The sequence below is a fragment of the Mus caroli genome, unplaced genomic scaffold (genome assembly GCF_978045245.1).
Source record: "Mus caroli unplaced genomic scaffold, Mus_caroli_1 scaffold_11, whole genome shotgun sequence".
Taxonomy (NCBI): domain Eukaryota; kingdom Metazoa; phylum Chordata; class Mammalia; order Rodentia; family Muridae; genus Mus; species Mus caroli.
Genome location: NW_028227266.1, coordinates 66682296 through 66706856, shown reverse-complemented (window position 1 = coordinate 66706856; position 24561 = coordinate 66682296). Strand labels below are relative to the sequence as shown.

The 24561-nt window shown below is 42.9% G+C and overlaps 1 protein-coding gene across 3 annotated transcripts in view; it reads right to left on the bottom strand.

Annotated features, from left to right (window-relative positions):
- The window catches only part of Vps13c (vacuolar protein sorting 13 homolog C), a 160150-nt gene that overhangs the window by 5348 nt on the left and 130241 nt on the right, over nt 1-24561 (bottom strand). For 2 of the 3 annotated variants that reach the window (XM_029482031.2, XM_021171411.3), the window contains 14 exons: nt 23533-23673; nt 22664-22745; nt 22492-22561; nt 21233-21344; nt 21013-21126; nt 19643-19782; nt 17450-17531; nt 14637-14750; nt 13801-13876; nt 13292-13455; nt 12963-13008; nt 10728-10851; nt 10265-10379; nt 4713-4801 (listed from right to left, as the gene is read on the bottom strand). In XM_029482031.2, the coding sequence (XP_029337891.1) occupies nt 4713-4801; nt 10265-10379; nt 10728-10851; nt 12963-13008; nt 13292-13455; nt 13801-13876; nt 14637-14750; nt 17450-17531; nt 19643-19782; nt 21013-21126; nt 21233-21344; nt 22492-22561; nt 22664-22745; nt 23533-23673 (1469 nt within the window). Of the gene's footprint in view, nt 1-4712; nt 4802-5731; nt 9563-10264; nt 10380-10727; nt 10852-12962; nt 13009-13291; nt 13456-13800; nt 13877-14636; nt 14751-17449; nt 17532-19642; nt 19783-21012; nt 21127-21232; nt 21345-22491; nt 22562-22663; nt 22746-23532; nt 23674-24561 lie in introns of those variants that run through there. The other variant, XM_029482032.2, reaches the window with a different exon arrangement.

The window sequence follows — 24561 nt, the reverse complement described above, 5'->3', positions numbered from 1 at the left end:
GATTCACAACAAAGGAATCTCAATGGCTGAGAAGCACCTAGAGAAACCTTCAAAGTCCTTAGTCATCAGAGGAACACTCCTCCATTGCTGCTGGGATTGTAAACTGGTACAACCACTCTGGAAATCAGGTTTCTCAGAAAACTGGAAATAGATCTATCTGAAGACCCAGCTATACCACTATTGGGTATATGCCCAAAAGATGCCCCACCATGCCACAGGGGCATGTGCTCCACTATGTTCACAGTGGCCTTGTTTGTGATAGTCAGAAGCTAGAAACAACCAAGATGCCCCACAACAGAAGAACGGATACAGAAAATGTGGTTCGCCGGGGCGTGGTGGTGCACGCCTTTAATCCCAGCACTCAGGAGGCAGAGGCAGGTGGATTTCTGAGTTCAAGGCCAGCCTAGTCTACAAAGTGAGTTTCAGGACAGCCAGGGCTACACAGAGAAACCCGGTCTCAAAAAAACAAGAAAGAAAAGAAAAGAAAAGAAAAGAAAAGAAAAGAAAAGAAAAGAAAAGAAAAGAAAAGAAAAGAAAAGAAAAGAAAAGAAAAGAAAAGAAAGAAAATGTGGTTCGTTTACACAATGGAATACTACTCAGCCATTAAGAACATCATGAGTTTTCCAGGCAAATGGATAAAACTAGAAAATATCATCCTGAGTGAGGTAACTCAAACCCAAAAGGACATGCATGGTATATACTCATAAATGGATATTAGCCCCCAAAGTACAGTATACCTAGGATACAATCCACAGAATTCAATAAGGTTAACAAGCAGAAGGGCCCAAGTAAGGATGCTGTAATCCCACTTGGAAGGGAGAAGAAAGCAATCACAGAAGACAGAGGGAGGGAGGGAGGGAGGGAGGGAGAGAGGGAGGGAGGGAGGGAGGGAGGGAGGGAGGGAGGGAGGGAGGGAGGGACCCAGGTAGGAGGGGGTGGAGGGAAAGGGGGGCATAATCAGGCATGGGGTTGAGACATGACAGAAGCCCTGAGGGCCAGCAGAATGAATGGAAATATGCAACCTTGAGGTGTGGAGAGAGGTGGAAGGACCCTCTAGAAAGTATCTGAGACCTGGGAGGTGAGAGACTCTCAGGACTCAAAGGGAGAGGCCTTAGATGAAATGACCAACAGTGAGGAGAGGGAACTCCGGTGGAAAGACAGGGCATCAAGTGGAGGAATTGGGTTACCATTCTACAGTCAAAAATTCTGACCCAGAATTGTTCCTATCTAAAAGAACTGAAGGGAAAAAAATGGAAAAGAGACTGAGGGAAAGGCGGTCCAGTGACCTGCCCAACTTGGGATCTATCTCAAGGGGAGGCTCCAAGGCTTGACAATATTACTAATGCCATGGTGTGCTTACAGACAGGAGCCTAGCATGGCGGTCCTCTGAGAGGTCCAACCAGCAGCTGACTGTGACAGATGCAGGTACTTACACCCAATGATTGGACTGAAGTTGGGGGCCCCTGTGGTTGAATTAGGGAAAAGCTAGAAGAAGCTGAAGAGGAGGGCGACCCCATAGGAAGACCAGAGTCTCAACTAACCTGGACCCCTGAGATCTCTCAGCCACCAACCAGGCAGCATACAAGAGCTAGTCCAAGGCCCCCAACAATTATATAGCAGAGGACTGCTGGGTTTGACCTCAGTGGGAGAAGCTGTGCCTAACCCTCAGAGACTTGAGGCCTCAGAGAGTGGGGTGGCCTGGTGGGAGAGGGGACATCCTCTTAGAAACAGGAGGGAGGAGAAATGGAATGAGGGACTGTGGGAGGGGGACAGGAGGGGAGGCAACAGCTGAACTGTAAAAAATAAAAATAATAATAATAAAAAATTAAAAATTCACTCACAGAAAAGTATGCTCTTCATTAAAAAAAAAAAGTCTATGTAAATGTTAACTGGAATACAATATAACTCTCCACCAAACAAAACTGGACTTTAAAAATGCCCCTTCTGTCAATCTTGCAGAATTCAGGAATGCTGTTTTTGGTTTTGAACCAGCAAAACAACTGAGGAAAATCACATTTATCACATTTGAAACACAAGAGGTGCAGGATGGACCCTCATCTGGGAGGCGAGAAGAAGCCCCTGAAGAGGAGCGATTTGCTGGGCGTCTTCCTAATTGCTCTTTCCTGTCAGTCACTTACGCCTTCCAGCCACCACAGATCATACAGGAAATGTCACAAGCCCAAATGTCAGCAAAGACTCACTTTGGATAAATACCAGACTTGAACATTTTAACGCTAATGTATATCACAGGAGAAATGTCTCGTTTTACTGAATAGCAATTGAAAAAATAGCATAATCCTTAAAGGACACCAAGACTGATTTTCCAGTCACTGAATCAGATTAATAATTGATGTAACTATACCTGATTTTAAGTCTCCACTAAAGACAGCAAAACTAGAAATGTATATTTGTGAATTCAAACACCACGTAGGTGCAGGAGGAAAGAACAAAGGTGAGGACTGCCTGAGAGGCACCCCGTGCCCAGAAGGGAAAATGAACACACAGACAACACATGCCACCACGAACTCAGAGCGCTAGAAACAGGCAGGCTGCACTGATGACATGGAGGGTAAGTTCAAGTTAACCACAAATAGAGAGTGTTCTCTTTATGGAGGCAGTGACAGTTTAGACAATACAGACATTCCGGGAGACCAAGTGTGCAAAGCAATGGTGTGGTACTCAGAATTGAACTCGGGGCCTTGCAAACGCTAGGCAAGCACTGCTCCCATGCATCTTGAGGCAGGTCTCACAACTTTGCCGAGGCTGGCCCTCAGACAGGTCTTGACCTTGCTGTCCTCTTGACTTGCTTTCCCAAGCAGCAGGGACAACAGCCTGTGCCATCAACCCCAAGCAAAAGGAAATGCTTGTTGGGTAGTGTGGAGGTCTGTGGCTGGAATACCAAATACATGCCTTGGTGAGAAAAATCACCTTAATGTCTAATTTTAGAATGATATTAGTGTCCTCTTTAAATTACAACTTTAACTTATGGGTAATCAGACACTATAGGAAGGTTATTTTAGACATACTTCTGGTGATAAGCAGAGAGAGTTGGAGCTCAGGGCCTGGAATAGAATATTAAGACCAGAAGTTGCTGCAAAGCCTGAAGAGGAACCATTGACAGCCTCACTACGACAGTGGCTGAAAGGAGAGAGAAGAATGGGCTAAACCTGGGTGTTCAGGAAGGCAGACCTGAATGAACCTGGTGATCAATGGGCAGGGGAATTAAAGCAGGCTCCTGATGCTGTTTCTCAAGGTGGTACCATGAGAATTTGAGGATTCTTTGGGACAGATAGCTATAGGACACTTGACCCTTGCCGAGCAAGAACCAGTGGTGACTTCCTTCTTGTGACATTTCAATACCCACACACAGATCTAGCCTGTCTCTGATGAGCATCCACACACCTGACCCTAAGCCCAGTGCAGTATCAGATAGCAAAGCCTTGTGCCAAAGACAACTGACTGTTTTGTGCATTTTTTAAGCTCTCTCTTCTGAGCACTACAGTTACACATTCTCCTACCATAGGAAGTCTCTATTCTCTCTCCTGCTCCAACTATCAGAGTTTAAATCTTGTCCTCTCCTAGGTGACACACTCTGGTATGGAGTCTCCAAGACCTCCACTCCGGATTTTTCAAAGGCTTACTTTGAAGTGTGTGTGTGAGTATGGGTGTGTGCACTTAAGTGCAGATCCCCGTAGATGTCAGAGGCATTAGCCAAAGGTGGGTGCTGAGAACTGAACCTGGGCCCCCATGAGAGCAGCAAGTGCTCTTGTCTAGCAAGCTATCTCCATAGCCCGTATTCACATTCCAACTAATGGACCAATACGGTGACTGAATAACCCTTCCTTATAGGTAAGCTCTTTAGAAAGGCTCATTTCAATGTCTAGATTCTGTACTTCATTCAGCTTTTCTTACTTGTCCAGGTACATTTAAATCGAATAGTGAGGAGCTGGGGTTGCAGCTCGGTGGGAGAGCACTAGCTTAGCAACCATTACACCTTGGGTTTGGTTTCCAAAACTCAGATGGATGGGATGGATATATTAGAGGGCGAGGGAGGGAGGGAGGGAGGGATAGAGGCTGGGGGCAGAAAGAGACAGATTGGGGAGGAATGGGGGGACATAAAGGAGAAAGAGAAAGAACACTGAGCAGAGTGTGCCTGTTCTACATAATCTGCTTTAATCCTACAAAATACAGCACTTTGAAAATTATTGATCTACAGTAGTTATCTGGAGATAAGTTTATTTCTAGGGTAAATCCCAGGATGTTAAGTTTGATATTTTAGCACAAATCCCTTTTCTCTGGAGAAGGTGTTTGCTATTTCCAAAACACTCAGAAGGAACTAGGATGGCACACAGAACACCACCATCCTGAAAAGGGATCTGCCAATAACCCACATAAAACCTTACAAGGGAAAGTGCCCTGCCTTCTTCTATTGGAAGTGGCTCCTTACAGTGTCCTCACTGCAAGAGGAAGGCCCCGCTCACTGTGTCCTCAGCCGCTCCTGCCTCTGAATGAGCCCAAAGCCAAGCTGGGCCGAGCTTCTGCATCTCCAGAACAAGGGGCTTGGAGCACATGCCATCAGAGTGCTAGCCAGAGCTGTCTGTCTCTGACATATGGAAATGGTCACCCTGCCCCTGCCCATCTGTCACCGTGACCTCTGAAAGTCCTCCCGTGAGTATGAGCACAGCTAGGTGCATCTGGAAGGCAGGCGATACCTGTTTGTGATCATAAGGACAGCCCTCTTGTTCCCAGGAACGGCACAGTGGAACTGGTAGGCCTCGCCCTCCAACTTTTTGATGTGATTCTGAAAAAGAAGCACGAGTTAAGACTTGGGAACTACATGTATTTAAATATAATTTGTATGGTAGCCGATGATAATCAAGGTTAGGAAAAGGTACGCTAGAAACAAAATCAGAATACTGCATATTGGCATTTGCAGCAGGAAAACAGCCTATTTACAATACAGTTAAGGATTCACTATTGCACAGATGGACGGAATGCTTACCAAGCTTACCTGATGAAAAATATTGTGTTCTTAGTAACTTAAGAAATGCAAAGTTATCAGCTAGAAATAATCACACATCTTCATTAAGAATATATAAATATGGTAATATAAAACCACCACATTAATGTCACACTGGTCCTTAAAGGGTCCTTCCCTGGCAAGGACTTGGGGTGGCATAGACATGAAATTCAGAAATAGTGGTTTTGAAATTCTTTTCACAGGATGGTTCACCTTTTTCTTCAGGTTCCTTTGAGAGAAGTATATGACCCTTCTCAAAAGCTGAGGCCCAGGGGCTGGAGAGATGGCTCAGTGGATGAGAGCACTGACTTCTCTTTCAGAGAGCACAGGTCCTATTTCCAGCATCCACACTACAGCTCACAATCTCCTGTCACTCCAGTTCCAAGGAATCTGATGCCCTCTGCTGACCTCCAGAGGCTCAGTCATGCACATGGTGCATAGGCATGCGCCCAGGCACACACACAGACACATACAAAATAATTTTTTAAAAGCTAAGACCCAACCACTTATTTGGACAGGGTTATATACCACCTAACGGTAAGTCTGCAAGGGCTTTGCTGTCTCTCTGTATTTGGTCACGTAGATTAAGCACAAGTTGAAAAGAAACATCTTTGTATGAAATTATATTTCTTACTACAATAGACAATTATGGACACGAAGAATTTCTAGCATTTCAAAATATTTGCAGAGTTTATTCCTAATGCACAAATAACCCAACTATAAATTGTAGCCAATAAAATATTTATTTTCTTTTTCAAGTATCTTAAAATTACTGACTTAAATTAGTCAATACACATTAGAAACAAATACAGTTTTATAACAAATACTAATAAATGTCATTGATATCACCTACAATGAGTGATTAAAGTTCAAATAATACATGGGCATAAAATACAGAAGATAGACACACTGAGTGAACATGGCTGTCCCGCTGCATGACTGAGAATGCACCCCTACGGCATCAGGATCATACAGTCAGCATACACACAGCCAGGAAAGCACGCTTGGTGTTGTGACTGCGAATCTTAAGTACATTTTTCATTTGTGTTGCAGGCAATGGAACCCACATCTTAAAAATATGTCAGTCCCTAGCCATTCCTTGCTAATTACAAAAACAAGCCACAAACAAGGATTGCAAAAGCCATAAATGAGGAAGAGAATTCTCAGAGCTGAAGCGGCATCTTCAGAGGGTATCTCGGAGGGGAGATGGGCACTGGTTTCACAGTCCACCCTGTGAATTCTCAACAGTGTTTTACCATCAAACCCTCAGTTCCTTCAGAAAAAAACAGGAAAACAGAACAGCATGCTGTAATGTAGTGGCTTTAGCTCGATCTAGGAATATACACATGACGGCAGGTTTAAACCAGAGAAGCTGGGGGAGCCTGCTTCTCTCCTCACATGTCCATTCCTTATCAAGCTGTGCTTCAACCGCCAAGAGCCCTCATGTACAACTTATCACCAGGATACACTGAGAACATCTTCTCAGTGCTATTAAAGACACACTAGACTCTGAAATTCCGAGCGAGATACAGTCATTGAGGGTAACAGGAGACCAGACTGACCAACACAAAGCTTAACATGAGGAATTTAGTAACGTTTTGGTAAAGGAAAGGATCCTGTACCCATTCTTTTTCATCCCTTTCAAATTAATTCTAAGGAAACAGCACACGGCATGAAAAGGCAAAATGCAAATGTACAGTGGTATTTATCACAGGGTTAATAATATCACCGAGTTCGGTACAAGAACCAACGTCGGAGGGAAGAACGGATTACACAATGCAAGACTACCTCAGTGGGTAGACAGGCAAGGGTTAAAGTATTAGTAAAACATTTCCAAACACGGAAAAATATAATTAGGTAGGAAAGCAAAGAAAACCGCATTAAATCTTGTATGACCATTAAGAATCATCAGCAAAATCGATAAATTATTTAGAGTAAGTCAGTATTACAGCAAGAGCAAGGAAGATAACTCTAATACTCCAGGACTCTGTGACATTTACAGGTCAAAGTTCCACTTACTCCCTAAAGGGCTCAATCCAGCAGAGTCTACACAATCAGAATGGGCTTCCTCCTCAGCTCTGACCTCAGCAAGATGGGGTGAGCTGCAGGAGCTAAGCTCAGCTACAAGTTACAAAACCCTACAGCAATTACCTTCTATTTCGTCCAAAATTATTACAGTAGATTACAGTTTAAAGGGTTATCTGACATTGTAACAAAAACTTAAAGGCCACACAAGATGACTACAGCCTTAGCTAAAATAACCTTTGTGCTTAATACATACATTTATAAAAAGAGAAATCACAAGAATCACTAAGGAGCTAAAAAAAATACAATAAAACATAATAAATAAGTAAAAAGACACCAGATTTCAGAGGATCACGAAGTCTTGGTAAAACTGGAATATATTCAGGAAAACTAAAACTTGTGTCTCTCATATAAGGAGCTGCAGCATCTGAAGCCACAGACTGTGCTTGACTCTCATGGAAGCTGTATGCACAGGGACACTGTGCCCATCCCCATGCATGCACGGGGACACTGTGCCCATCCCCAGTCACAGACTGTGCTTGACTCTCACGGAAGCTGTATGCACAGGGACACTGTGCCCATCCCCATGCATGCACGGGGACACTGTGCCCATCCCCAGTCACCCAGGCCCTAGAAGCTTCTTGGTTTTGTATTTTGGCTACGATTAATAATTACATATTTTTCTATATGTGGTCCCATGAGCACAGAAGTCTTGTTTTGAGGGAAACGTGGCAATGCCAGGGTTCAAACCCAAGCCTTGTGCCTGCTGCTTTACCTGAGCTGTGCCCCAGACAAGGATGCAGGTCATCCCTTCTGTCCATGCAGTGCTGTCTGGCCTTGGACATCAGTTATATTCTCTTTACAGTGTTTGCTTTAGACATAAAGTGTTCAACTAACTGCTTTTTATAACTATGCATTTAAAAACATAAATGCACACCTTTAATCCCAGCACATGAGAGGTATAATCAGGAGGGGATCTGTGAATTCAAGGCCAGCCTGGTCTATACAGAGTTCCAGGCCAACCAGGGCTACACAGTAGACCCTGTCCAAAAAAAAAAAAAAAAAAAAAGCTTGTATTTAACAGTTTCATTAACTTCAAATATATACTAGTGATCAAGTTTTTATTTTTGCTTCAATATTAGGTGATAGATAAGACACTGTTAAAGCACAAAATTAAACATTCCCATTATTATTTTAAATAGAAATTAAAATATCATTTACTTTGGGAATTAGCTGGGATATAAAGGCTAATTTATAGTTATTTTGTTCACATCAAGAAAAATCTCTGAGGATTAAATTTATGAAGTGTCAATGCCACATGCACATGTCCATTTGTACAGGTGTGTGTGAAGGGGTGCACACATGTTACATGTGGCATATGCATGTGGGCATTTGTGAATGTGTGGAGGACTGAGTTCATTATCAGGTGTCTTCCTCCATTACTTTCTTTTGGTTTGCTCTGATTTTGACCAAGATCTCTCACAAAATCTGGTACTCGCTTAAAGTAAGTGAGCTGGCTGTCAACAAACCCCAGGTTCTGCCTGTTTCCTGACCCCAGCTCCATCCAGTACTGGAGCACAGACACGCACCACCCACCATGTGTGAGTACTGGAGATCTAAATTCAGGTCTTTGTGCTTGCTAGGAAGACTTTATCAACTGTGCCATCTCCCAGACCTCTAAGAGTTTGTTTATAAAAGGAGAGATATCTATACATTCAGCTGCCACAGAGGTAATCTGCCTAATTACATGTTCTGTTACTAACTCTATTTACAATAATTAAAACCAGTTAATTATGAGGTAAGCATAACCAGCAATGGGGCTCAGTTTTCAAAAGGAATCCCTGATGAAGGTTAGGGGTGCAGACCACATAAATTACTTCATTTATTTAGCCATAACTGAATTAAAAAAGAAAAAATATATACTGAAGAAACATTCTACTACAATTCCTATGCCAAGACCATCTCAGGTCCAAGGGCAAGCTCAGAGAAATGACATATTAGTTATTAAAACGCTACCTCCCAGGTTAATAGTCCCATAACTTGAGTAAGTTTGGGGTATTGTGTGGAGCAGAACTCTGCATAATTCCATCATCGAGATTCAGAAACATAGACATTCACTGCACAGATCTATCCTTTCCAGCCTCATCTGACGTGTACGTGAACAACCTAGTACACAAGCCTTACAATTTCCAAAACGGTAGCAAAAGATGTGCTCTGGCCTCAATATCCTTTGAACTCCCAATCCCAAACTAGCAAAGTTATTTCCTGCACCCCGGCATCTTTTACACCCATCTCTTAGCCCTGTGTAGAATTACATGAAGTCACAATTTTCAACTATGAGCCACCATATTGAAAAGCTCAGGTGGAAGGGAGAGTTATAAAGAAATTTCATTAAAATCGGCCCTGATTTACACACAGTCTGATTCACACACCGTCAAACAATAGTAGTTTGATTTGAGTTTTAAGGATGGAATCAGGCAGTACGGGAAACATTTACTCCTGTGTTCCCAGTTCTTGCTGTGTAGGCAGAAAAAAGAAAGAAAAGAAAGTTAGAAGCATGCAAAAAGATAAAATGTAATCACATATAATGAAAACCAGAAGCTAAGAATAACTAAGTCATCTTTATCATAAAGTATGAAAATATTAGTAAGTCTCTGCTGAGGGAAAGCCAGTCACGGAAGGATAGCAATTTAAGTATACGCATATTATTTAAGTATAGTGAATCTATAGCCAAGACAAAATGCCAAAATACAATAATTCTTTTAAAACATTTAACAAGATTATAAATGTGTAATCCCTTTTTCTCTCCTCTAGTTCTGTTTAGCAGAGTAATTTTAGATTCTCACAGTAAGAGGAGTCGGGTATTGTGGCTGAGAGCAAAGGGTAGCAGTGAGAGCAATACTAGGCACAAAGCAAGAAGCCAGAATGAAGCATGGTAACTAAGCAAGCTGCCTCAGGGATGGTCAAGCAGCCTACAGCTGCTTCCAAGGCAGTCTTTTCTGCACAGAAAAGCCCTTGTGCCTTGCTCCTGTCCTGTACAGAAAATGAATTACCAATTAGCTCCCCTCAACATGCCAGGCCACCCTACAGAAAAACAAATTCTACTCTATAAACCATGAAGACTCCTTCAGAGAGTCACGATCAGGTACCTTAAAAATCACCCATGACGTCTCTGCCCTAGCATCTTTCCATTTCACAGCCATGAAGATCAGCATTTACCTCTAATAGGTCGGAACCCTCTGATTCCTGCCTGTCATATGGGCGGATGATACCGTCTTCGTGGATCAGGCGAGGTGGACGGAGGCTGGACACCTCCTCAGTGGATTCTGCTACCCTGAATAACGTAACAGAGAATATGTGAGCATCTTTCAAAATCAGACAAATTGATGTTGATCAAACTCACAGATAAATGAGTAAAAACTATCAGTAATTTCTAAGACTCATTCAAAGGAAGAAAAGAATTATTAAAGCCATGCCTAAGCCTCCACTCTTTCCTTGAAGAAAGAAAATGTCAGATTCGGAAAGGTCACAGACACTATGCAGCCAAGCTGTCTACCAGTGCCTGGATATGAAATGGAATTAAATGAAAATGGAGCTTTAAGACTCATTTCTTTTTTACTCCTTTCCACAGTTCTTGGCTTCATAAAGCTGCCATGACTTCCAATTAGATGGATGCCCTTACCTCTGAATGCCTTGGAAGGTGCTGCTAGCCATATCTATGATCCCGCCAGTTGGACGAGCCACTGCACCCACAAGCCCTTTTCCAATTCCTTTAAAGAAGCCGGCAGCGCCCTCCTTCTTGGCACCTTTACAAAACCAAAGACAACAAATATATAATAGTAGTTTAACATAAGCAAGTCTGAACTCAACAAAAACCCAAGCCAACTCAAAAACCACAAGTATTTAGGTGTCTGGGGACGTTACATTTCATCTTAATGTGATAACATGGTTGCTCTCAAAGCACAGATCCCTGGGCCGAAGCCAGACCACTTCAGCGAATGCTTATGCCAAGGGTGGACAGAGACCTCCAGGATACTGAAGCCCACACAGAGGTGAGAGGACTGATACAGCTTAATGTACGTGCCAGGCAGATCAGAGAACTTAGCAGAGAACACTCACTCACTCATTCCATTACAACCATTAGGATATCCAAGCAGTACATTAAAAACAACTCAATTTATTAAAAATTCTGTTTACGCACTATAAAATGTTCCACTAGACAAATTAAATGCTTTTGGCCTATTAAGAACTGTACAACATCATCACAATCAATTTCAGAAAATCCTTGTCATCTCAGAAAGCTACTCTGTGCCTACTGTCTGTCACTCTAGCTCCCCAGTCCTCATCTGAACCCATCGGGACACCTCCTCCTCTCCCCCCTGTTCCACCTCTTCAGACTTAGCAATCACCCAGTCTGCTTTCCTCTGGACACCACACTTGAGCAGCTTCCACTGAATGGTCTCCTGAGACTGGGCTTTGTTTACTCAGAAACATGCAATCTGAATTCATCTGCACTGTGCCATGTATCACTGCTTGGTTTCCATTTATGGCTGAATAATATTCCATTGAGCAGATATGCCGTATTTTATCTATTCATGCATTGGGGATAGACAGGTCTTTTTATGTTTTAGTTATGATGAAAAATGAAGCTATGAGCATTAGCATGTAAGACTGCATGTCTGTTTTCAGCACTTTGGGGTACCTTGCTGACACACAGCATTTCCATGTTCAGCTGTAGAGGGACAGGCAGAATGTTCTCCAATAAGTGGCTCTGCTACCACATGCTCCTACCAGCAGCCATGGAGATTCCAATTGCCCCACACCCTCACTGACTTACATGAGTCATCCTAACTGATGTCAAGTGAACTCCAGTTTCGATTTCCATCCACACCACCCTGATGACTAAAGTGTACACTGGCATATCTTTGTTGAGGAACGGCCTATTCAGATCCTTTGCCTGTTTTAATCTGGGTTATCTTCTTATTGTTAGTTTGTACAAGTTCTTCCTATAGTCAAGCAATAAATCTCTTATCAAATATAGTACAAAACTTTTATCTCATTTTGTTTATTTTTTTTCTTTTTACAGTAATATTTTCCAAGGCATAAGCTTTGTTTTAATTTTGGCAAACTATCCTTTTCATTTCCTCATGGAATCCTCCAACACATAAAAACTTAAATCTTGAGTCCAACTTATCTGCCTTGTCTTTTGTCACCCATGCCTTGGTGTCCTGTCCAAAAGGGCTCCGCCTGACCATAGCACTAGCTGCTGTGTCTGCTTCTAAGTTCTGACTTCTACTCTCAGCCTCTGGCACTTCCTCCATCCCGGGTTTATTTTTACAAACACTGTATGTAAGGGCTGGATTACTGTTCTCCAGATGCACATGGCCCATCTGCTGAAGCCACTGCTAGAGTCAGCTTGGTGCCCACCTCAGAGATCCAGTACTTGCAAGGGTTCATTGACCTACATGTCCACCTTCAGGCCAGTATCAGTGTAGCTTTATGCTGCAGCAAGCTTTAAAGTTGGGGCATGTGCCTACACTACTCCTCCAACACTGCCTTTTAATTTTTAAAAGGTGTGTGTGTGTGTGTGTGTGTGTGTGTGTATACCTTTTTAAAATATATATATGTATATGTATTTAAATACATATAAAAATATATATGCATATGTATATGTACCTAGCACATGTCAGTTGCTACTGAGGGCCTCAGAGAATTTAATTTCCTTCTGGCCTTGATGAGAACATCATTCAAAATCTGAGTCAGTCACTATTTACCCTCTCCGAGATAACACACTGATAATCACAACTGTAATATAAAGTTTAGTCCATAATCCTCTCAATCAAACACGGCGTATCAATAGCATCTGGCATACACGTACCCTTCCCCTCTGTGCAGGAGAGAAGTGTTTTCTACCTACCTTCCACGGGCTTTGTTATTATTCCAGTCACCCCACCAACAACTCCCTGCAAGAGAAATCAGTCATCAAGGCTCCAGCAACCCAAAGGTGCGTAACACTAAACCAACCACTAGAGGTCTCCATAGACACACTAATTTTTTTCCTGTTTCTCTGTTTTATAAGACTAAGGACTTAATAGTGAACAACATGCACATGTAAGTGCACACATTGATTTTACAAACATTAAATCATAGGAAATTCACAGTAGAAAGAGCCACAGAGCATATGTCATTAGTCTAATAGCTTCAGTGCATCTATGACAGATTCCTGAAGCTCAACAGGAGACTCACACGCAGGAAGCCCTTCCCTCCTCTGGCAAGACTGTCTCCAAAATCTTTAGGCTGTCGCCCCATCTCCTCTCTTCTCTTCTGCTGATATTCTTTGTCCATTGTAATTGCGGCCAGGCCTTTCCCAACCGACCCAGTGATTCGAGATACGACTCCCGCTGCACCACCTACAGAGCAGACCAAGAAGTCAGTGGCCACTGCGCACAGGTACAGCTTGCACCTGCTTTAAACAAGTACCTACACAGTTCCTTCTCATATGCAAATGAAAAATTACTATGAATTATGCTATCAAGAGAAGTAACACAATTCTTAAAGCACACTCATCCAACCTGTGAACACTGAGAGCCCAGGAGTCACTGTTGCAGTCACACCCAGTTGAAAGGAAGGAAATGGACTCTAAAGGTGTATTAGGAAGGTGAACTCCCTCTTACTACATATAACCACTTGCTTTCCATAAACAACACACTCTAGAGCCGTAATTACACACACGGACAAACATTGATCATACGCACCTACTGTGTGTCCAACGAGACTTCTCACCCCAATCACTAATCCTTCAGCAAATTCTTCAGGGCCTTGGACAGCACCCTGATCCAAAAAAAAAAAAAAAGAGAAAAAGTTAGTATTAAACTTTAATAAGTGTAAGACTTTTAATCCAGCATTTTGACTATCTCATGAAGACAACAAAAGTATAAAAAACCATGAAGACTGGGACCAAACCATTTTCATGCTATCTCTTAAATATTCATAGATTTATACCAACTGTGGTTAGAAGTAGTCTCAATATTAGCACAATATTAGCAGATTCTACAAGACTAGCATAGTACAGCTGTCAATCACTGGCTATGATTGCAGCATGCCACTGGCTTCCCAGTGCACTGTACTGGCATACCAAAGCCAGCTGTGCTACAGGACTGACTCTACTCTGTCTGGCTCTCTTCTCCCTCTTACTCTCTCCACGTGGTCCTCCAAAACCCTTATGACTTTGGGCTTCTGGACTCTTGAAGCAAAGGTGGGCATGTGAGATAAGAGTGCCAAGGAGGACAGTCAGGTCCTTGGACCCCTCCCAGTCCTTTCCACAGCAGCAAAACTGTCTGTAATCTACCCAGCACTCAGACACTCATAACTACATGGAATACCAGAAAACTCGGGCACAGTTTACTGCCCAAGATCAACATTAGATGTGCTCATTTGAATGTAAAACAATCTTTCAACGTCATCTAATGTATTTTAAGTAAAAACCTGAAGCTGATTTTTGTCATTATTATTTGAACATTATTCCATTGCCATATACAGTTAAATACAAATACATATCACTAGAAGGCAGGACATTTGTTTCAACCAGTACCTGGAAGGGCTCATAGAACAGTGCTTCCACTCCTTCGGACAGGCCCCTGATCAGTCCAAATGGGTTTCCAAGTACGTCTAAGCCCAATACAAGCACATACATCTGCTTCAAGAACTAAAGAAAGAAAGAAAAAAAAAAGAATAGATAAGTCCTTTCTGAATGCTGAAGACCATTTAGGAAGCAATGGGAAGAGAGGATGACAGGGAAAACATTTAAGGGACAGTGTGTGCAATGGCCACCAGCAAGCACCTCCACACCTGATATCACAACATGTGTGTCTTAAATCAACAATTACCATTTAGTAGTCACGTGACCTCAGACAAGTCACCTGGTCTTTACTGTTGGCCTTCCCTGCTGCAAAGTGAAAGATCACAATGACCTTGCATGAAGAGTATGCAGAGTAATGAATACAAAATTCAATGCTCATTAGCGTTAATATTGCACTGTTATCAAATTATATAGGGAATCATTAGTAATTATGGCAAAATAAGGAAAGTTTATATTTGTTTGGACCTATTGTTCACATGCATCACAAGAACAATCTCCCAGCAGAAGATGGAATGACAAAGGCAGCCCTGCAGTTCCACTTGAGTGGCCTGTGACACTGCACCCTCCTTGCCTATTTCCCAATCCACACAGTACCTGCTGGTGGAAAGGAGCTGGCTTAGAAACCCTCTTGCAATCCCCTAGCCTGCATTTTACATTTCCTAAAGTGGTAACATCTCCCTGAAAAGGGAAAGGGGCCTGGAGGAAAACACTTTAAATTGTGTAACAGAAGACAAGCTAAAGAAATAGAAATTACCTCCATGCACAAGACCCATACATTGCCCCAGCCAAAACCCAACAGGGATGGGTAAGGGACCTTGAAGTCCCACACATCACTCAAAGCTTTAGCAACTGATGGCTACTGGGGAGGGAAAGGAGTCAGTTTTCATCAGGGATGTGGTCATTGAGAGGCTACCCATGCTTCAGGGGACAATCCCACACCCACGTGCAAAGGCAGCACTAAGTGGACTCAATGGGCTGAAAAAGATGAAGAGGGAGAAGAAGAAAGGAGGGAGGGAGGAAGGGAGGAAGGGAGGAAGGAAGGGAGGGAGGGAGGGAGGGAGAGAGAGAGAGAGAGAGAGAGAGAGAGAGAGAGAGAGAGAGAGAGAGAGAGAGAGAGAACATGAGAACACACAGGGGAGGGAAAGGGGGTGGAAGGAAATGGGGACATGAATTTAATCAAACATTATATGCACATGTAAAATGTTCAAGAGGGAAAAGTTAGAATTACTAAGAATGTCTTACTATCTCTTCTTGATATGAACATCTAGGCTACATTTTAAAAAATCAGCTCATCGTAAGACTAGCCTAAAATTATGTTTGAGCCTTCATATCATAATGAAATAAAAGAAAGCTGATCTAAAACAAAAGTCATTTTTATTAAAAAGGAACTGAAATTAGACACTTAAGTGGATATTAGCCAAAAAAAGAAGTACAGACTACCCAAGATACACAGTCCACAGAACTTAAAAAGGTCAACAAGCTGAAGTACCTAAGTGAGGTCGCCTCAGTCCCACTTGGGAGAGAGAAGAAAGCAATCACAAGTGGGGAGGGAGGGAGGGACCTGGGAGGGAAAGTAGACAGGGGGGTGGGGGGGGGAGGAAGTGAGGAAGAGAGGGGAACCAGATCTGGTATTGGGTGAGGGGAAAGGACTGAAGCCCTGAGAGCCAACACAAAGAATGAAAACAGGCAACCTGGGGAGGGAGGAAGTTGGGGGAACCCTCCAGAATGTAGTCATACAGAGACCTGGGAGGTGAGAGACTCCAGAAAAATACCAGACAGTAGGGAGAGGGAATTTATAGATCCCACCTCCAGTAGGAAGACTGGGCATCAAATGAGGGAGGGAGGGCCACCCCACAGTCACAACTCTGGCCCATAATTGTTCCTGTCTGAAAGAATTACAGGGATGGAAATGGAGAGGAGCCTGAGGAAATGAAAGTCCAGGGACAGGCCCAAAGTGGGATCCAGCTCAAGGGGAGGTCCCAAGGCCTGACACCATTACTGAGGCTATGGAGCACCCACAAAAAGGGACCTAGCTTGACTGCACTTCAGAAGACCCAACAAGCAGCTGAAAGAGTCAGATGCAGATATTTGCACCCAACCAATGGACAGAAGCAGCTGACCCCTGTTGAATTAGGGAAAGGCTGAAAGAAGCTGAGGAGAAGGGCGACCCTGTAAGAGGACCAGCAGCCTCAATTAATCTGGACCCCCGAGATCTCTCAAACACTGGACCACCAAACAGGCAGCACACACCAGCTAATATGAGGCCCCCAACACACATACAGCAGAGGATTTCAGGGCCTGTGATCATTCAGAGATGATGCACCTAACCCTCAAGAGACTGGAGGCCCCAAGGAGTTTAGAGGTCTGATGGGGTAGGGGATGGGAACATCCACGTGGAAACAGGGGGCTGGGGAGGAGGTATGGGATGTGGAACAGTCAGAGAGGGGGGATAAAATATGAAGTGTAAAAAAATTAATTAATTAATTAATTAATAATTAAAAAAAAAAACACTAAGCCATGCTGAGTGTGGTGGACATGCCTGTGAACCCAGGGCTGGGGAGACTGAGAAAGGAAGACTGTAAGTTCAAGGCCAGCCTGGACAGCAGGAGAACATGTCTTAAACAGCCAACAACAGCAACAAAGTCACAGAGCGATAAGACTCTGAAGTAGGTCACATAACCATTTCCATCCATGCTATGCTCTCATGTACCCGTTTTATGGTGCTTTATGCAGTGTGTTCCCAGGCTACTGTAGGAGGAAGTTACCTGTTCACTGTAGTGTCTGACAACACTCCACATGAGCTGATCTCTCTTGTAAAACTGATAGCGAATCTCATAGTAAGCAAGCCTGGCAGAGACAAGGCAAAGAGTTAAGGCTAGTACAAGGATGCTCTGAGTACCAAGACACCTCCTGCAGCGGCTAATTCCAGTAACAAGTCATAGCTGGCATCTAAATATTATGGCAATGAAATTATTCTAAAATCGATAGTTCTCATGTATGATTCTTGTGAATAAAGAAAGAAGAAAATGGTTTTTAAGTCAGTCACAGAGCTGGAGATGTAGCGCAGTGCTAGAGCACTGTATGACCTCCTGTTTCTGCACTCAACAGTGCACACACATGCATCCATGCACACATGCTCACACACACACACACACCCCACACACACAAATAAATATCACAATAAAAGTGACATGGTAAATTTTAAGTTCTTTCTTATTGCTGTTCACTTTTGATTCTTTTCTATGCATCCACAAAACCTAAAACATTCTGTATGTCACTTTTAAACTCAACATTATGAATTACATATTCATATTTTACTCGAGCTTCCCAGTAAGCATTTGAGCACATGTAGAGCATTCCATTACACAGCAGTCAGAGAGTGACTCCTGCCTTCAGATGTGCCCAAGGTTGTTATAATAAAGGGGACTGCCAGGTGCAGAGTAGGCATACCTGTTTGGCTGTGTTTCAGGATCATTTTACATTGAAGTCCCTTCACTGAGTAATCAATGACAAAATCCCTAAAGGCATCTTTGTGTGTGTGTGTGTGCATATGTGTGTATGATATGTATGCATCCACACAAAGTTTCCACTCATGCACTAGCATTTTTGAAGTACCCATTACCTAAAGTCACCCATCTCTAGTGTTAGTTATCTTGTTTTGAACGCTTCATTTTATTTGTATGTATTTCTGATAACAATGGTGGACATCTCTAATACCTGCCTGCCACTTCCATTGTCTGGGAAGCCTCCACATCTGAGGCTGCTCTGTCCCTGACCCTGACTCTCAGTGTTTAACACTACAACTAAGAACCATTTCCCTGTCCTGCCTGCCCTTTCTATCCCAGAGGGCCCTTTTGAGAAAAGTGTCTGGGTCGTTTTCTTTTCCCTTGGAGAGATTAAACTGAAGATCCTGACTCCCCCCCCCCCCACCTCTCTCTCTCACTGAGCTAACTCTTTAGCCCAAGTATTTAAATTTTATGTAGTCGGTCCTATCTAGTATTTCTCACTGGAATTTTGTCACTGCTTTTAAAGGAGAAAGACAACACTAATCAGAGATTTATTCCATACAACTTCTACTTATATGTTTGCTTTTGTGTGTGTGAATGTTTGTGGTGTGGTACTCCTGTGCCTTTGGGCACACATGCATATGTGCACACAAGCATGTAGAGCCTAGAGGTCAACCTTGCATGCTACCCCAAGGTGTTCTCTGCCAGCCTTTCTGAGACAGGCTCTCATATTGGTCTGGAAATGGCCAAGTAGACTGGACCTGGCTGCACAGTGAGACCCAGGGACCCAGCTGCCTCTACCTCGACAGCACTGAGACCACAAGTGCATACCACCACACCTGGACTTTGTGTGTGTTCTGGGAACTGAGCTCAAGCCTCAAGAACTTTGCCAGCTGAAATTTCTCCCCAGCCCTTAACTTTTTCAAGTCTTTCAGTTTGAATTTTATACTTTTTTCCCTTGTTTTCTCAGAAACTTAGCACACATGTGAGATGGTAATGATCTACAAGGAGTTTTTCTCTCAGGTAACCACTTATTCCAATACCTCTGTGCACTATTCAGTTCAGTAGACAGCTATGGAGTGCAGATACAGCTGGCATGCACACACAGCCTCCTCTAATGTACAACACGGGGTTCTCCTTTCTACACTTGGCTACAGATCACACTGGAATCTCACTCCCCTGCTAGGTATTTCTAACTAGAACTCAGTAGTAAAATACAGTCAATTCATAGGTTGAATGACTGTACAAAACAATTAGGTTTTTATTAAATATTCACACATAACCAAAGTTATAACTTGTCTTAAAGCCCTGAGTATAACTAGACACAGAGCACACTCTTCAAGTCAGGGAGGAAGACTCTCTAAGCTAAGGCTGCACCAATGGAGACAGTCAAGGCCCTGAAGCACTTTGAGAAGGAGTGGCTCCCAGCATGCACTTAAGCAAGGCCCTTACTTGAATATGAGGTCATCCACGTCCGTCAGAGTGGCACCTATGCTTTTCAACAGCAGGTTCACAGAATGAATTGCAATCATTTCCTGTTTCTCTTTGTCTGATTCCTCACCTCCGGATCCCAAAGACAGACTCAAATGCAACTGAAAGAAAAATAGCACTCCATATAGCCTGAACAAAGCTGTGTAGGACCAGATCTTCCTGCACCACCAAAGGTGCCCTGGGGAAGCCTCCCACGCCCTGCCCTGCTCACATGCTACAGAACAGATTCATCATGTGTGCATTTGATTTCTGCTCGTCTTTCCATAAAATACAAATTAGTCTGATCTAAGATTAAAGTTCTACTTGCAAAGTGAATAAACACCTCTGTGTCCAGATGGAAAAGACTAGAATCCTTTGCAAAATAGAATCACCATCTGAGAGTAAAAAAACACCAACGGGCACAAAAACACTCTACCAGGCAAAGCAATGGCAAATCTAGTTCAGGCAATGCATTTAGAAAAACAACTAACAATAACAAACTCTGAAAACTTGTGTTAAAAACATTAATCCCAGTAATAACAACTGATCTATCCTTATAGAATGAAACTGTATATAATCTATTACATAAATCAATTTTAGACTTCGTGTTCTGGAAATGCCAGATATCTCCAAACTAATAGAACGGTTTGAATAGCAATTCTGTCTTAAACATCCTGTTAGCTGAACAGACTGGTGACTCTAACCAAGTCTATGGTGCTGTGGTCGGTTCCTGAGAATGCAAAGGAACATTAATATTGTAATTGTCAATATGGGCCATTATGCAAGTACAGTGAGCTGACTGCATTTGTGTATTTACTAAGAAGCCGTTCCCTGTATGAGCTGAAAAGAACAACAAAGTGTGTGTGGGGGGGGGGGGAGGAAATGGGTTCACAAAGTACGAAGGCAGGGAAGTGAAAGGTATTCAATTTTCCACCCTCTTAGTTACGATCACACTCCGAAGGAGCAAAAGCACCGTGTCAACAGCATAACACCCACTTCAGTGCTTTCCCGTGCCGGGGAGGGCGCCCATCGCAGCTCTGTTTAGACAGCAGTGGCTGCTACAAAGTGCAACCCAAACATTAAACACTGGTGAGTGCTCCACGCTTAATTAAGAAACACTGCTGTCAGCTTCTTCCTGAGCACAGGGGTGATTAATTCAGCACTGGAGAACATGCTCTGGTGGGTCCTCTGTGGGAATTATGGCTGCACATATGTCACAGAGGACTGTCTTAATTGTCACCATTAGTCAAATGAAACCTCACCAAATACCTGATGTAACAAATGAAGCTACACTGGTTTGCAGACCCTCAGAAAGCTCAGAGGCAATCACACTCTACCTTCTAAAAACAAACCTTAACAGGGGAAATGTGGAAATGTTCAAAGAAACTCAGGATTGACATATCAGTCATTGAAGACTCCATCAACTCTGTGTTGAGAGCATCAATATCTTGTTGGATTAACTTTGTCTGCAAAAAAAATTAAATGGTTAATTTTTTTTCCCTCACTCCAAGAATTAGTTCAAAAATGGCTAATTTTTTCTTTATGTTTGGCTCAAGAAATAAATATTGTTACCCGTTTTCTTTCAGCCTCGGGATCAGTTGTGGGAGTAAACAGTGCAATAACAGCTCCAAGGAAGCCCTGATCAACCTTTAAGGCCATTTCCTGGATGAGGACCATAAAATACCTGTGCGAGAGTATATATATATACATATATATATATGTTTTCAGCTAGGAGTAGTGGTGCACATTATTTGAGCCCAGTACTCAGAAGGCAAGGACAGGCATATCTCTGTTAGTTTGAGGACAGCCAGGACAAACAAACAAGAAAATGCAAAACAACAACAACAAAAATGGTCATAAGTGATTTTTTTTCACCCAAAAGCTACAGTTCTTCTTTGTGTCTTAACATTATTCTAATAAGATTGAAACCTCCTTGAGCTGAGACTTATTTTTTTATTAATTAGGTATTTTCTTCATTTACATTTCCAATGCTACCCCAAAAGTCCCCCAAACCCTCCACCCACTTTCCTCCCCCCCTTCCCACTTCTTGGCCCTGGCATTCCCCTGTACTGAGTCATATAAAGTTTGCAAGACCAATGGGCCTCTCTTTCCACTGATGGCTGACTAGGCCATCTTTTGATACATATGCAGCTAGAGTCAAGAGCTCCGGGGTACTGGTTAGTTCATATTGTTGTTCCTCCTATAGGGTTGCAGATCCCTTCAGCTCCTTGGGTACTTTCTCTAGCTCCTCCATTGGGGGCCCTGTGATCCATCCAATAGCTGACTGTGAGCATCCACTTCTGTGTTTGCTAGGCCCCGGCATAGCCTCACAAGAGACAGCTATATCAGGGTCCTTTCAGCAACATCTTGCCATTGTGAGACTTATTTATTACAGAGAAAACCACAACTAAAGTAATGCTGCTGTATTAGCACTTATCACACTGAGAGCCCCAAAGGCCCACATTTATCACGTCACAGGAGAGGTGATAAATTAGAAAACATAGCATACATCATCTGATTCTTAAAGTTCAAGGTGCCTGCTTTAAAGAACACAGCTCATGGATCTGTATACTTATATTCTAATTGGCGTTAGAGATGATTAAAATAATTCTGAATTGCCAAGTACATACAGACAACTTTAAAATACGTTTAAGTATTTAAAAGTTCACCAGCCCAATAGTTTAGATTAATATACTGGTTGGGAAAAGAGATTTTGTACAGAAGCCACTCCCAAACAAACAAACAAACAAACAACAAATTAATTTTCAAAATTGACCCTTGTTTCTATGCCTGGAGCCAAACACTACTGTAGAGTAGTGACCTCTACTCACTTGAACTGCAAGACTTTGCTGTACTCATTGAACCTCGTAATTACACTCACATCGATGAAAGGTTTGGGCTCTAAAAGAAACGCAACAGAGGAGAACAAAGTCAGCCTTTGCACTCGTCAGACGGAGAGCCTCTAACGTTGAATGAAGAGTGTGTCGACATTTTCTTCTTTACCTGAATCCAAAGCAATGGACTTAGGAGGAGCCACAGGATGAAATACAACTGGGAACATTGTGCCTGGTAACTGATTGTCGACCTGGAAGCACAAACCATCTGGTCAGGTTAGAATAATTCCAACATAAACACTCGGCTGTAGACAATAACTCAGCACCTGCATGCACAGGAGGTGCCATTAGCAGCTTCACTTTATGACAAAACGTTATGTGCCCCATGAGGCACGGACTGTGTGCAGCAGACTTCTTCTGCACACTGGAATGTGACCGTCTGATTCGGCAGACTCAAATAAAATGAAAGTAGCAAGTGAACATAAAATTGGAAAAAGTAGGAAGGACAAAGAGTATTCTAAATAAAACAGGGTAGAGGTGGAAAGACAATGAAGGGAGGTGGGAGAAGAGGGGAGGGAGGGCGGAGAGGGAGGACTAGCAAGCAATCACCCCCAAACTCGGCCCAATAAAGTCCTGCTCTTTGCCATGAAGAATGACAGAAAAATATTAATTAGGACTCTCATGGCAAACTGAAAGGAGCATTTAATAACAATGCAATAGTGTAAGAAAGCACCCTTGGCAGGCCAGTGGTCACACTGACACTCTTAATAGCATGTAGTGCCTTGGATTAGGACAGTGAACACACAGACACACAAATAGTTTTATATATATATATATATATGCTATTCTAACACACACACACATATATATATAACAACTTATTTTTGAGGACTGGACCAAGGCCTTCTGCACACTACACATACTCTCATACTCTTTTCAAGCTGCACCCCAGAACATAATAATTTAACACAAATCACAGAGTAAATTAGGTCTCACTTTCATATTTTCCTAAGAGGTCACACAGACCTACTTAGTTACCTGGAGCCAATACAACCGGGCCCTTAGGCTTCTCTGGTGAGGAGACTGCTTAAACTCAACCTGAATCCCTGATAAGAAGTCCCGTTTAATAGGGCACCGGATAGGGAGGCGCATTTCCATCGGCACTTTGTCAAAATTGACCTGTAAGAAACAAAAGCACTTTTGTGATGAGCTGGTGTCACCAGCAGCTATTTAATGGCATTTAAAACATCACACTCATGACCTTGCATCGAGTGAGCACAACATGGCCATGTCCCTGTCTCATCAAGGCCACTCACTTTATTCTGTCTCCTTTGAGACTGGACTCACTCTATAGCCTAGGCTGTCCTCAAACTCACAGCAACCCTCCCGCTCCAGCCTCCCAAGTTCAGACACTAAATGAACAAGTCGCTGCACCAACCAGAAGGGCTTTTTGGGTAATATGCACCTCTAGCCTGTGCAAGCAGAAGCACTGTCTTTCTAACACTTATTAGGAAACTGGAATTCTGAAATTATACTTAAAATGCTTTATAGAAAAAATTAATAGTAATACAGAATTCCAGACCACTCATTTTATAGATTTTACTTATTTTCTTTTTACATTATATGTATGAGTGTTTTGCCTGCATGTGTATGCATGCCACTGCATGAAGTGCCTATAAGGCCAGAAGAGGGCACTAAATGCCCTGAAACTGGAGTTAATGGACATTGTTAGCTGCCATTGGGTGGTGGGAATCAAACCTCAGTGCTCTGCGAGAGCAGCCAGTGATCTTAACTGCTGAGCCATCTCTCCAGCCCAATTCCAGGTAATCCTCAGGCAAATGGTTTTGGTTTTGTATTACTTAATGGCATAAACATTATCGTCCAGCCCACGAACACTGATGGGTGTAGGAAGGCACAGGACCTGGGGTTTGTGCAAACCCTGCCCTCAGACAGCAAAAACAAGAGCAGCCAAAGCTCAGGCCTACAGCAGAATATGCAGGGAAGCCTCTGGAGTCTCCTTGAAGCCAAGAAGACTGTGTTTTCACTCTGTGTGGCCACGGAGAGCAC